At 42.7% G+C, this 15434-nt stretch overlaps 1 protein-coding gene across 1 annotated transcript in view; it reads left to right on the top strand.

Annotated features, from left to right (window-relative positions):
* The first annotated feature begins 755 nt into the window (after positions 1-755).
* The window catches only part of LOC115112013 (solute carrier family 12 member 2-like), a 42671-nt gene continuing 27992 nt past the window's right edge, over positions 756-15434 (top strand). Inside the window, exons 1-8 of the mRNA XM_029638646.2 lie at positions 756-1414; positions 9400-9531; positions 9807-9882; positions 10307-10402; positions 12889-13028; positions 13146-13256; positions 13407-13515; positions 13798-13925. Coding sequence (XP_029494506.1) covers positions 944-1414; positions 9400-9531; positions 9807-9882; positions 10307-10402; positions 12889-13028; positions 13146-13256; positions 13407-13515; positions 13798-13925 — 1263 coding nt within the window. The 5' untranslated portion in view covers positions 756-943. The remainder of the gene's footprint in view (positions 1415-9399; positions 9532-9806; positions 9883-10306; positions 10403-12888; positions 13029-13145; positions 13257-13406; positions 13516-13797; positions 13926-15434) is intronic.

Here is a 15434-nt window from a genome sequence, read left to right as displayed (position 1 = left end):
GTAAAAGTATCAAAGTCCAAAAAATGTAATTATCCACAGTCCTCTATTAAAACGAGGGAAGTTGTTGCAAGAACATAAAATTATTAAGTATTCATAATTTGCTTATCAGCGCAACAAAAATAAATCAAGTGTGTTTTACTCAAATATCAATGTGTCTAACTAATACTTTACTTATAATTATGAAGATGTAAAACAATATAATAATAATTATAATAATAATTGAATAAATGTTAAATTGACATTAAACTATTAAATAATCCTAACTTGCAAAAGTGTTAATTTTAGATTAGCAGAACAAAGATAAATAAAGTTATAGTTACTCAATGACCTTATATTTGTTAACATTCCTCACAAAAAAACTAAGTGCTAACATGTTTTATCTGAGTGAGTACCACTTATATGATTTGGTTTTTACAGACAGTTGGAGATGTTTGAGTAGGCATGACTCAATGTATTTAATGGGTTAGGGAGTTATAGTAAGGTTTACAATGTAGCACTTGTTTTCTATTGAAATCACTAGTGAAATAGTTGCCTGACTTTAGAGTTCTGTGAATGAACAACTATACATGACAATAAAATATTAATTCCACATACATTCAAAGCTAATAATCTTAGTGGGTTGTCTGCGGATGAAAAGCGCACACAAAAAGCGCATGGACAAATTTGCATGTTTGCTCCTTGACGCTGCCCTGCGACCTCTAGACCTTGTGTTGGCGAGTGACGTACTCAGAGTTGCTAATTTCTCAGAACATTCGACCCACACTCGAGGCATCACTGTTGGGATCCAGAACAGGAGAGAGTGGATCGGGTAGATAGATGCTCAGGGCGCAGCTTTGGCTTGAGTACTGATGCATACCTTGCTGAAGGAATGAATTTAAATGGTCCTTTTCAAAACAATTTTCTGCAATACATCTGATTATACAGTGATAACTACTCAGTGGACATGTCATCACCTTCAGGTCAGAAACCAGCTCTCAAGACAGCGGGTTCAGGTCAAAGCAGGTTTCAGGTGACAGAGGTAACGGAGTTAGGACCCGTCACATCTGGAGAGCGCACGTCGGGAGGGACTGATGGAACTACGGGTACGACTGGTAGTAAGGGGTCGGCAGGTGGAGAGGAGTCCAAAGGGAGATTTAGCGTAGTCAAATTTCTTGATTCAGGTGGAATAGGGACGGATGCATCTGATGTGGCTCAGAATGGTGACACTGTCAGGAGCACGGGCAGCCATCGTTCGTCCGCAAGCGGTCATACTAACATTTCAGATACCCACTCAAATACGTATTATATGCGAACATTTGGCCATAACACAATTGATGCTGTCCCAAACATCGATTTCTACCGACAAACAGAAGCGCCTCTTGGAGATAAGTTGATACGGCCAACTCTTTCAGAGCTACACGATGAGCTTGACAAGGTATGTAACCTGCTACCACCTTCTGTTTTGACGCGCCACTACATCGCTATTTACCAGACAGGTGGGGATTGATAGCGCACGCCTCGAGATAGCCTATATTGGTGACAAGTGTATAAAAAAGTCTAAAAACATGGGGGTATATTGTGTAGATGGGTGAGAAAAATTCACGGTGTAACACAACAAAATGTGGAATAGGTCAAGGGGTATGAATACTTTCTGAAAGCACTGTATGTAAATCTATAGTTCATCCTTATGTAACGGTTGTGAAACGGCTAGCTTAGTTAGCGGTGCGCGCTAAATAGCGTTTCAATCGGTGACGTCACTCTGAGCCCTTGAAGTAGTAGTTCCCCTTGCTCTGCAAGGGCCGCGGCTTTTGTGGAGCGATGGGTAACGACGCTTCGTGGGTGACTGTTGTTGATGTGTGCAGAGGGTCCCTGGTTCGCGCCCGGGTATGGGCGAGGGACGGTCTAAAGTTATACTGTTACATTCAGCCCTAGTGACACTGTACCAGTCTGTACAGGAACAGACTGGGACCTAAAATCAACCTGTGCATTTATAACACACTGGCCCATTTTCTTCCCTAGAGGCCCCCAGCCCGGCCCATTGTTTTCCATGAGGCCCCTCGTTATTACCCAAATAATAGTCATTCTGCACTAAAAAATCAACATTTATAAATTTGCCAGAACGCCCTATGGCCAGTCCATTGATGCTGTATCACAACTGCCAGTGTAATGTGTCTATGCTAAGCTGAAGTGACCTCGTCTGTCACAATCACAGCATTCCCTTCCACAGGGACATTTCTTCTCCTTTGCAGTCCTTTGAATGGACAGCGTGACATCAGGGGCATGACCCACACATTTTGCTCAGACAATGCTCTCTCTGACCATGCCCAAACCCTGATCACCGGCTACTCTTGGCAACTGACAGCCTTTGCAGCCACCAACAAACAATGCTGCCGTGGTTCTCTCTCCCTTCCCTATACTCAATGGTCCAGTGTCCCAGTCTCTGGTCTCTAACACTTTATAGCCACGCTATCCTGTTGGATCACTCACATGCCTCTCATGGGGGCAGGTCACTAGTAATGGAGGACAGAGTAGATACATCAGTCCAGCCCACAGGCCGAAATATTGTAACATCTATTCAAACCACAGGTTCTAGGCCTTCTATATCTAATAATCTAGATATTGCACAATGTTTATGTATACAGTAGAAGTCGGAAGTTTACATACACTTAGGTTGGAGTCATTAAAACTCGTTTTTCAACCACTCCTCAAATTTCTTGTTAACAAACTATAGTTTTGGCAAGTCGGATAGGACATCTACTTTGTGAATGACACAAGTCATTTTTCCAACAATGTTTTTTTCAAGGCCTACCTTCAAACCCAGTGCCTCTTTGCTTGACATCATGGGAAAATCAAAAGAAATCAGCCAAGACCTCAGAAAACAGTTTTTTAGACCTCCACAAGTCTGGTTCATCCTTGGGAGCAATTTCCAAACATCTGAAGGTACCACATTCATCTGGATAAACTATAGTACGCAAGCATAATCACCATGGGACCACGCAGCCGTCATATCGCTCAGGAAGGAGACGCGTTCTGTCTCCTAGAGATGAACGTACTTGGGTGTGAAAAGTGCAAATCAATTTCAGAACAATAGCAAAGGACCTTGTGAAGATGCTGGAGAAAACAGGTTCAGAAGTACCTATATCCACAGTAAAACGAGTCCTATATCGACATAAAACGAGTCCTATATCGTACTTTTTGGAGAAATGTCCTCTGGCCTGATGAAACAAAAATAGAACTGTTTGACCATAATGACCATTGTTTTGGAGGAAAAATGGGGAGGCTTGCAAGCCGAAGAACATCATCCCAACCATGAAACACGGGGGTGGCAGCATCATGCTGTGGGGGTGCTTTGCTGCAGGAGGGACTGGTGCACTTCACAAAATAGATGGCATCATGCGGAAAGAGCGTAAAAAAAAAGAAGGAAAGAGCGTCCTCCCAGAGCGCTAAGAACCTTGGCGTGATCCTGGACAACACCCTGTCGTTCTCAACTAACATCAAGGCGGTGGCCCTTTCTTGTAGGTTCATGCTCTACAACATCCGCAGAGTACGACCCTGCCTCACACAGGAAGCAGCGCAGGTCCTAATCCAGGCACTTGTCATCTCCCGTCTGGATTACTGCAACTCGCTGTTGGCTGGGCTCCCTGCCTGTGCCATTAAACCCCTACAACTCATCCAGAACGCCGCAGCCCGTCTGGTGTTCAACCTTCCCAAGTTCTCTCACGTCACCCCGCTCCTCCGCTCTCTCCACTGGCTTCCAGTTGAAGCTCGCATCCGCTACAAGACCATGGTGCTTGCCTACGGAGCTGTGAGAGGAACGGCACCTCAGTACCTCCAGGCTCTGATCAGGCCCTACACCCAAACAAGGGCACTGCGTTCATCCACCTCTGGCCTGCTCGCCTCCCTACCACTGAGGAAGTACAGTTCCCGCGCAGCCCAGTCAAAACTGTTCGCTGCTCTGGCCCCCCAATGGTGGAACAAACTCCCTCACGACGCCAGGACAGCGGAGTCAATCACCACCTTCCGGAGACACCTGAAACCCCACCTCTTTCAGGAATACCTAGGATAGGATAAAGTAATCCTTCTCACCCCCCTTAAAAGATTTAGATGCACTATTGTAAAGTGGCTGTTCCACTGGATGTCTTAAGGTGAACGCACCAATTTGTAAGTCGCTCTGGATAAGAGCGTCTGCTAAATGACTTAAATGAAAGAAAAATTATGTGGATATATTGAAGCAACATCTCAAGACATCAGTCGGGAAGTTAAAGCTTGGTCCCAAATGGGTCTTCCAAATGGACAATGACCCCAAGCATACTTACAAAGTCGTGGCAAAATGGCTTAAGTACAAAGAAGTCAAGGTATTGGAGTGACCATCACAAAGCCCTGACCTCAATCTTATAGAAAATCTGTGGGCAGAACTGAAAAAGCATGTGTGAGCAATGAGGCCTATAAACCTGTCTCAGTTACACCAGCTCTGTCAGGAGGAATGGGCCAAAATTCACCCAACTTATTGTCGGAAGCTTGTGGAAGGCTACCCAAAATATTTGACCCAAGTTAAACAATTTAAAGGCAATGCTACCAAATACTAATTGAGTGTATGTACACTTCTGACCCACTGGGAATGTTATGAAAGAAGTAAAAGCTGAAATAAATCATTTTCTCTACTATTATTCTGACATTTCACAAAATATATTCTCTTAAAATAAAGTGGTGATCCTAACTGACCTAAGACAGGGAATTTTTACAAGGATTATTTGGTTAAGGTCTATGTAAACTTCGTACTTCAACTGTACATGCATACCTGCATGTCAAAGGTTCCATTTCCATAGGAAAGCGTGATATGGAGTGATATTAGTGCCAACGGAAGTTGAATTTGAATATTGCATTGTATTGCACAAATGGAACTGAATTGTACTTTAAAGGGGCAAACTGCAATTGCTATACCCATTTTTAGACTATTATATTAAGGTTGAGGCAAGGAGACCAGATAAGTCGCTCTGGATAAGAGCGTCTGCTAAATGACTTAAATGTAAATGTAAATGTAATCGAACCGCCCCATTCCACCCTCCGTTCCCTGCAACGATTTGAACGTAGACATTGTTAATGTTCTATTGTAAATTACTATTGTAGCGGGAAATGGCTGATTTTTAATAGAATATCTACATAGGAGTACAGAGGCCCATTATTATCAACCATCACTCCTGTGTTCCAATGGCACGTTGTGTTAGCTAATCCAGGTTTATCATGTTAAAAGGCTAATTGAACATTAGAAAACCCTTTTGTAATTATAGAAAGAGGAGTGGGAGGCCCCGGTGGAGTGGGAGTGGGAGGACACACCTTAATCTTTTCTTTTTATTGTCCAGTCTGAGATACGGCTTTTTCTTGCATCTCTGCCTAGAAGGCCAGCATCCCGGAGTCGCCTCTTCACTGTTGACGTCGACACTGGTGTTTTGCGGGTACTATTTAATGAAGCTGCCAGTTGAGGACTTGTGAGGCGTCTGTTTCTCAAACTAGACACTCTAATGTACTTGTCCTCTTGCTCAGTTGTGCACCGGGGCCTCCCACTCCTCTTTCTATCCTGGTTAGAGCCAGTTTGCGCTGTTCTTTGAAGGGAGTAGTATACCGAGTTGTATGACATCTTCAGTTTATTGGCAATTTCTCGCATGGAATAGCCTTCATTTCTCAGAACAAGAATAAACTGACAAGTTTCATAAGAAAGTTCTTTGTTTCTGGCTATTTTGAGCCTGTAATCGAACCCACAAATGCTGATGCTTCAGATACTCAACTAGTCTAAAGAAGGCCAGTGTTATTGTTTCTTTAATCAGAAGAACAGTTTTCAGCTGTGCTAACATAATTGCAAAAAGGTTTTCTGTAACGGGGAGGAGTAGTAGGAAGGATCGGAGGACCAATGCGCAGCGTGGTATGTATCCATCATGTATGTTAATAGGAATGAATACGAAAATACAAAAAAACAAGATAATCAAAATGAAAACCGAAACCAGTCCCGAATGGGACAAACACTGAAACGGAAACAATCACCCACAAAACACAGGTGGGAAAAGGCTACCTAAGTATGATTCTCAATCAGAGACAACTAACGACACCTACCCGCCTACGTGGCCTTTTTAGAGCGGCGACCCTCGCCGCCGACCTCGGACTGGGGACCCTAGCCACGGGTCCCGAATGGAAGGGAGATTCCGGCAGCACCGAACAGGCGAGAGACTCTGGCAGCTCCAGAGTGAAGGGCGATTCCGGCAGCTCCTGACAGACGGGAGACTCCGGCAGCTCAGGACAGACAGGAGACTCTGGCAGCTCAGGACAGACGGGAGGCTCCGGCAGCTCAGGACAGACGGGAGGCTCCGGCAGCTCAGGACAAACGGGAGGCTCCGGCAGCTCAGGACAGACGGGAGGCTCCGGCAGCTCAGGACAGACGGGAGACTCCAGCAGCTCAGGACAGACGGGAGCACCTGTAGGGAGGAGACGGAGAGACAGCCTGGTGCGGGGTGCTGCCACCGGAGGGCTGGTGCGTGGAGGAGGCACCGGATAGACCGGACCGTGGAGGCGCACTGGAGGTCTTGAGCACCGAGCCTGCACAACCCTACCTGGCTGGATACTCCCCATCGCCAGGCCAGTGTGGTGAGGTGGAACAGACTGGACTGGGCTGTGCTGGCAAACCGGGGACACCATGCGCAGGGCTGGTGCCATGTACCCCGGCCCGAGGAGACGCACTGGAGACCAGATGCGCGGAGCCGGCTTCGTGGCACCTGGCTCGATGCCCACTCTAGCCCGGCCAATACGAGGCGCTGCAATGTAACGCACCGGGCTATGCCTGCGCACGGCGTAACACGGTGCCTGACCGGTCCGCCTCTCTCCACGGTAAGCACGGGGAGTTGGCTCAGGTCTCCTACCTGACTTAGCCACACTCCCCGTGTGCCCCCACCATAAATTTTTGGAGCTGCCTCTTGTCCCAGCCGCGCTGCCGTGCTGCCTCCTCATATCGCCGCCTCTCCGCTTTCGCTGCCTCCAGCTCTGCCTTGGGGCGGCGATATTGCCCAGCCTGTGCCCAGGGTCCTTTGCCGTCCAAAATCTCCTCCCATGTCCAGGAGTCTTGAGATCGATACTGCTGCTCTGATGAGGAGGAGTAGTAGGAAGGCTCGGAGGACCAATGTGCAGCGTGGTATGTATCCGTCATGTATTTTAATAGGAATGAATACGAAAATACAAAAAAACAAGATAATCAAAATGAAAACCGAAACCAGTCCCGAATGTTTCCGTTTCAGTGTTTGCACCAATCACCCATGAAACACATGTGGGAAAAGGCTACCTTAGTATGATTCTCAATCAGAGACAACTAACGACACCTGCCTCTGATTGAGAACCATACCAGGCCAAACACAAAACACAACATAGAAAAACGAACATAGACAACCCACCCAACTCACGCCCTGACCATACTAAAACAAAGACATAACAAAAGAACTAAGGTCAGAACGTGACATTTTCTCATGATCAATTTGCCTTTTAGAATGATAAACTTGGATTAGCTAACACAACGTGCCATTGGAACACAGGAGTGATGATTGCTGATAATGGACCTCTGTATGCCTATGTAGATATTCCATAGTCCAGCTACAATAGTCATTTACAACATTAACAATGTCTACACTGTATTTCTGATCAATTATATGTTTATTTTAATGGGCAAAAAATGTGCTTTTCTTTCAAAAACAAGGACATTTCTAAGTGACCCCAAAGGCTAATATAGGACTACATGATCAATATGTAGATGCAACCTTTTCTGTCTGTTGTAACTAAGGATATTGCAGTAGCACAAACATAAGCAGGCGTCAGACAAATGCATTTAGCCTACATGACATCATGTAACATGTAGCAAATTTTATTTAACCTTTATTTAACTAGGCAAGTCAGTTAAGAACAAATTCTTAACGCTAGCCAATTGTGCGCCATCCTATGGGATTCTCAATCACAGCCGGTTGTGACACAGCCTGGAATCAAACCAGGGTCTGTAGTGACGGCCCTAGCACTGAGATGCAGTGCCTTAGACCGCTGCACCACTCGGGAGCCCTGTCTACACATTGCATTGGGGCAAAACAATCTGAGGTTTAACCATAGATAACATGCAACTTTTATTTTGCTTCTCAGTGATCATGCAACACAGAATGATTTGATAGATAGTACATCATTGAAATTCGACCGAGTGGCCTATTCCATCTCTAGGCTGCCGAACTAGCACATGCACAGAAGGAAAGGTTGTTTAGCTATCAGAAAGAACTCCAGATAATCCAGTCATAGAGCCACTCCCTTAAATGAGTGATATACCCAATTATTCTTGAAGAATATAATTTAGGAATGCCTCGTGACCTTAGTTCAACTGTCATACCCCATCAGAACCCAAAATATAAGCTTGTGTTACTCCATTGTTTGTAAGTAATGCAGACAATGCAAAACATGGTTACAACTATTATTCTGAAAGCATTCATGGTCAGTCCTTTCATTCATAGCTCTGTCTATGAATTTGAATGGGATTAATCAAATTTCTCCAACCCATCCCTCAGCTGTTACCCAAAACAGCGACGGGGTGCCCTTTGTTATTGTTTGAACTTCCGATTTTCAGTTCAGAAGATCCACATTATAGCAAAAAATATGTTGCCGCTTTTAGGGTTAAAGGTAATTTCCAATTGAGTCGACATATGTGACTCAACACCTGGATTCAGTCTTATGTAGCAACATTTGAAATTGTGTTTTCTACATTGGATAAAAGTACATACACTACATTTGAGGAACAATGGGAGAGTAATTCTGCTTTGAAAGTTGATTAACTTGTAAACTCACTTTTGAGAAATTGGCCTTTGAATGTTTTGGTATCTAGTGAAGAGCTCTTCTTTGTCTACACCCATTCAGCATCGTTCACACCATCTTAAGCTTTAGCCCCACCCAACTTGTTTCGCTCTCGTAGCGCACACTTGACGCTCTGGCCGATGATTTGTTTACTTATGGATAACATGAAAACAGATGTTTACTGACACCGGCCATATTCAACGGGTGTTGTACACACGTCATGTAACGTTCGCTAACAAGCCAGCCAGCTAACGTTAGCTAACAGTACACTTTAACTTAAGACATATAGCTAACTAGGTAAACAATGAACCTAGCTAGGTAAACAAAGTGTAAGTTCACACACAAGTAATGTTAGCTAACGAGCCAGCCAGCTAACGTTAGCTAGCTAGCTAACAGTATACTTTATCTTAAGACATGTAGCTAGCTAGCTAAGTAAACAATGAACCTAGCTAGGTAAACGCAGAACGCAGACTCGGAAACGTTGCCTTTAATATGATCATAGGCGATCGGATTGAATCTAGCCATTAATGTTTGTCAGCATTTGTTATGTGTGGTATTTTTCAGGAGCCATTGGATGAGGATGGCTTTCCTATTGGGGAGGAGTCTACTCTTGCTGAGGAGGCTGCAGCCAAAGAAGGAACAAAGGAACAAGTAAAGGGAGGCACCATCAAGTTTGGCTGGGTCAAAGGTGTCCTGGTTAGTACTGGATCTGGACCAGAACTGGATCTGGGAACTAAACATTTTGTTGTCTCTGGCCCAAACATCCCATTTTTTTATTTTAGAACTATTCAAACTCTACCATGTTCTCCTTATTGCTCTGTGATGAATCATTGAATTTCACATCAATGTAAATCATTTCAAAGACATCCAACACAAATCTAAAAACAAGCTTTCAAATGAATGGTTTCCCCCCACTATAGAAGTATGTGTTGGTAACATGAATGTTGTCACCTGTGTGTCTGTGTTTTCAGATACGTTGCATGTTGAACATCTGGGGTGTGATGCTCTTTATTCGCATGTCATGGATCGTGGGACAGGCAGGCATTGGTACGTAGGTGATGACTCATGTTCAATCCAGACCAAAATATTTAAGGTTTCAAACCTCATAGTATTGCTTGAGCATTGGGCGTGTTAGTTTTGCATCACCCAAACCCCTTTCAGGGTTTGTTCATTTTAGACCATTCCATTGGTCTTAAAGTGAAATCTCCACCCACCTGGGGCACAAGGTGACACAAAATAAACACACCCCTTGTTGTAAAGTTTGTTACCATAAAATTATATACTTGCAGGTATATTATTATTATGCTTTTTGACCAAGTGGGCCTAGTAACATGGTCTATAACTAGGGCCCAGAGTTTTTCCAGGTCAGGTAAAACAAATTCCTACAGGCCTTTGTCCCAATCGATTTTACCTGTAAGCATGATGAGAAAGTTATCTACTAAAATATCATTTGCTCATCTTTTTTTAACAGGTCTGACATGTGTTATTATTCTGATGGCAACAGTTGTAACCACCATCACTGGACTCTCCACCTCAGCCATAGCAACCAATGGGTTTGTGCGAGGCGGTAAGGGAAAGCTTTATTCCTGATGAAATGCTAATATATTAACAATGTATTAGGATCCTGTAGCAGAATTATATAAATTAGGTATTAGAAGAGATTGTAAGGAGTATTCATTTGGTAAAGTTTTTGGGATCCTTCATGATGCCGGGAAAATCCGTAGAGCACTGTCGACAGAAGCGTCATGCCCGTGCAGAAGGGCATGTGCCCCCTCAGGTTTGTCGAAAAAAATGATAAAGCCCCTTTAGTGTAACCCAGATACAGTGCCTTGCGAAAGTATTCGGCCCCCTTGAACTTTGCGACCTTTTGCCACATTTCAGGCTTCAAACATAAAGATATAAAACTGTATTTTTTTGTGAAGAATCAACAACAAGTGGGACACAATCATGAAGTGGAACGACATTTATTGGATATTTCAAACTTTTTTAACAAATCAAAAACTGAAAAATTTGGTCGTGCAAAATTATTCAGCCCCTTTACTTTCAGTGCAGCAAACTCTCTCCAGAAGTTCAGTGAGGATCTCTGAATGATCCAATGTTGACCTAAATGACTAATGATGATAAATACAATCCACCTGTGTGTAATCAAGTCTCCGTATAAATGCACCTGCACTGTGATAGTCTCAGAGGTCCGTTAAAAGCGCAGAGAGCATCATGAAGAACAAGCAACACACCAGGCAGGTCCGAGATACTGTTGTGAAGAAGTTTAAAGCCGGATTTGGATACAAAAAGATTTCCCAAGCTTTAAACATCCCAAGGAGCACTGTGCAAGCGATAATATTGAAATGGAAGGAGTATCAGACCACTGCAAATCTACCAAGACCTGGCCGTCCCTCTAAACTTTCAGCTCATACAAGGAGAAGACTGATCAGAGATGCAGCCAAGAGGCCCATGATCACTCTGGATGAACTGCAGAGATCTACAGCTGAGGTGGGAGACTCTGTCCATAGGACAACAATCAGTCGTATATTGCACAAATCTGGCCTTTATGGAAGAGTGGCAAGAAGAAAGCCATTTCTTAAAGATATCCATAAAAGTGTTGTTTAAAGTTTGCCACAAGCCACCTGGGAGACACACCAAACATGTGGAAGAAGGTGCTCTGGTCAGATGAAACCAAAATTGAACTTTTTGGCAACAATGCAAAACGTTATGTTTGGCGTAAAAGCAACACAGCTCATCACCCTGAACACACCATCCCCACTGTCAAACATGGTGGTGGCAGCATCATGTTTTGGGCCTGCTTTTCTTCAGCAGGGACAGGGAAGATGGTTAAAATTGATGGGAAGATGGATGGAGCCAAATACAGGACCATTCTGGAAGAAAACCTGATGGAGTCTGCAAAAGACCTGAGACTGGGACGGAGATTTGTCTTCCAACAAGACAATGATCCAAAACATAAAGTAAAATCTACAATGGAATGGTTCAAAAAGAAACATATCCAGGTGTTAGAATGGCCAAGTCAAAGTCCAGACCTGAATCCAATCGAGAATCTGTGGAAAGAACTGAAAACTGCTGTTCACAAATGCTCTCCATCCAACCTCACTGAGCTCGAGCTGTTTTGCAAGGAGGAATGGGAAAAAATTTCAGTCTCTCGATGTGCAAAACTGATAGAGACATACCCCAAGCGACTTACAGCTGTAATCGCAGCAAAAGGTGGCGCTACAAAGTATTAACTTAAGGGGGCTGGATAATTTTGCACGCCCAATTTTTGATTTGTTAAAAAAGTTTGAAATATCCAATAAATGTCGTTCCACTTCATGATTGTGTCCCACTTGTTGTTGATTCTTCACAAAAAAATACAGTTTTATATCTTTATGTTTGAAGCCTGAAATGTGGCAAAAGGTTGCAAAGTTCAAGGGGGCCGAATACTTTCTTAAGGCACTGTAGGTTCCCAAATCTCCCAACCTCATAACTAGTTACCAAAAGCATTTCAGCCTATCGATCAAGTTAAAGTAGCTGGCAAGGTTGGTAGACCTTCTTTTTCTAGAAAAGCAAGCAATTAAACGTACTGAATAAGACTCACATTCCTTTCAATCTTTTACCCAGATTTCCTCAGAGATGTGAGAAGCATATTTAGTTAGTTTTTGTAAAGAATTGCTGTCAGGAGGATACAGACAGCTCAAGAGGTATGCTTAGATATGCAGAAAAATATACTTATTTTTTTTATATAGAACTAAGCATAATGTTTATGGCTCTAGATTGCAGGAAAAAGTTGTTTCAGACCACCCCCCAGCCATCCTTACGTATTTGTGCCCCCTCAGATTTTTGTGGTGCCAGACGCCCCTGGCTGTCGACCCTGTGGATTTTAAAGGCAATGTTCCAGCATTTGCGGACATCACAATCACAATAAACGCATAAAATGTCAGCTCAATCGGAAATTACCTTTAAAGTCAGTTATAGTGTGCTGAGCATTAACACGCTTGAATTGTGATTCTGGTCTAACCCTAGCATGTTTCTGGTCTAACCCGTCTTCAATTCTTCATCTTATTTTAGGTGGAGCATATTACCTCATATCAAGGAGTTTGGGCCCTGAATTTGGGGGCTCCATTGGTCTCATCTTCGCCTTTGCTAATGCTGTGGCTGTGGCCATGTATGTTGTGGGCTTTGCTGAAACTGTCGTTGAGATGCTTAATGTAAGGAACATTTGATATGCCTGTATAGTGAACGTTGATTGGATCGCTGTGTGCCATGTTGACATTTTACATAGCAACAACAGTAACAGCCCTGGGTGATTGTTTCCTGATTGACAGGATGTAGATGCCCTGATGACAGATGAGCTCAATGACGTCCGTATAGTGGGCACCCTCACTGTCATCCTGCTTCTGGGCATCTCAGTGGCAGGGATGGAGTGGGAGGCGAAGGTAAGACCTACAGAGCAATGCACTGTCACACATAGTAACACAAGGAAACCTTGCTTTACTTTAGACTCTTGCCGTAGTGACTTTATGGAACTTCTGGCAGATAAACGTGTTAAAACTCTGTACCACTCCTGACCCAACATTCCCTTCCAGGCCCAGATTGTGTTGTTGGTCATTCTTTTGGCCGCCATCTTCAACTATTTCATCGGAACCGTCATCACCATGGAGTCAAAAGAGCCCAAAGGCTTCTTTGGCTACAAAGGTTTGTCTGATAGTTCAACTATGCACTCATTTCCATATCCCAAATTGTAATTCTCCTTCTGTTTGAGCATGCATTACATTAATCTAATCTCAGATGTGTTTGTGCTTTTGCCTAGCTAATTGTAATTTTCAAGGAAAACATATTTGGCAGGACAATTCCATAAGGAGTTGGCAAGAGTGCAGAAACAGACTGGCACACAGGCTAGCATTATATTTAATGGCTTACGACTGCCCCCATTGAATCAAGATGAAATTCTCACGTTGTGTTCTTTTTCATCCGAAGCGGCTATCATGATGGAGAACATGGGACCGGATTTCCGAGACGGCGAGACATTCTTTTCCATGTTTGCCATTTTCTTTCCGGCTGCAACAGGCATCCTGGCAGGTGCCAACATCTCAGGAGACCTTACAGTAAGACCTTGGCCTCTCTCAAAGGTCCAATGCAGCCGTTTTATATCAATATCAAATCCTTTCCCAGTAACAATGAAATACCTTACTGTGATTGTGTTAAAACGGTAAAAAATAAACAAAAAAAGCTTCTTAGCAGATAGCAATTTCTCAACCAAGAATTTTGCAAAAACTGTCTGTTAGTGGTCTGAGTAGGGTTGCAAAGGGAGGGTATTTTACTGGAAACTTTACCAGAATTTTGGTATATTTCAAGGCTTTTATGTAATCTATCAAAATACTTCTAGTGGCCCTTTTGGGTAGATTATTTTTTGAAATTGAACCTTTATTAAACTTATCACGTGTCTGCAATTATCTCTGGCTCTCTCTGTGTACTTATCACATGTAAAATATATGAAATAATTAAATAAGATAATTTGAAAAATAGAATGACAAAGCTGTAAAACATTATCCTAAATATAAACCATCATTTTAGTGAATACTATTGGTGTTTGATATTTTATTTTATTTAACCAGGCAAGTCAGTTAAGAACAAATTCTTATTTTCAATGACAGCCTAGGAACAGTGGGTTAACTGCCTGTTCAGGGGCAGAACGACAGATTTGTACCTTGTCAGCTCGGGGGTTTGAACTTGCAACCTTCCAGTTACTAGTCCAACGCTCTAACCACTAGGCTACCCTGGGTTTCAGCATTTAATATCCTTTATATTTATTTTACTATGCCAATGTTTTTCTTGTCAATGTTTTGGCGTCGAACTGGTGGCAGTTGTGGGAAAAGTAAATAGTTGGATGAGTTGCAGAGGTACAGTAATTGAAAATTGTTGTTCAGATGTTTTTTATTAATTAGGCTATTTTCTATTGGACCAAATGGTCTATCTACTAGAAACTCATGGACAATATGGACACAGATTTATACAAAAAATAATACTATATGTGAATACATTTGTTTTAAGTTATTCCAGTATAAATTACCAAAGTTACAATAGATTGCCATCGATTTTCTCTTAATTACCAAAATTACTGAAGATTCTGGTAACATTGATAAATTACCGGTAGCTTTGCAACCCAGTGGTGGAAAAAGTACCCAATTGTCATACTTGAGTAAATGTAAAATACGTTAATAGAAAATGACTCAAGTAAAAGTGAAAGTTGCCCAGTAAAATACTACTTGAGTAAAAGTCTAAAGTACTTGGTTTTTAAATATACTTAAGTATTCAAAATAAATAAAATGGGTAAAATGTACTTAAGTATCAAAAGTAAAAGTATAAATCATTTCAAATTATTTATATTAAGCACCATTTTCTTGTTTTTTAAATTTACGGATAGCCAGGGGCACACTCCAACACTCAGACATATTTTACAAATTAAGCATTTGTGTTTAGTGAGTCCGCCAGATCAGAGGCAGTAGAGATGTCCAGGGAGGTTCTCTTGATAAGTGCGTGAATTGAAAAAATGTCCTATCCTATCCTACTTTTGGGTGTCAGAGAAAATGTATGGAGTAAAAGTACATGATTTT

Source organism: Oncorhynchus nerka, linkage group LG27 (genome assembly GCF_034236695.1).
Source record: "Oncorhynchus nerka isolate Pitt River linkage group LG27, Oner_Uvic_2.0, whole genome shotgun sequence".
NCBI lineage: Eukaryota > Metazoa > Chordata > Actinopteri > Salmoniformes > Salmonidae > Oncorhynchus > Oncorhynchus nerka.
This window is presented reverse-complemented; position numbering and strand designations above follow the sequence as displayed.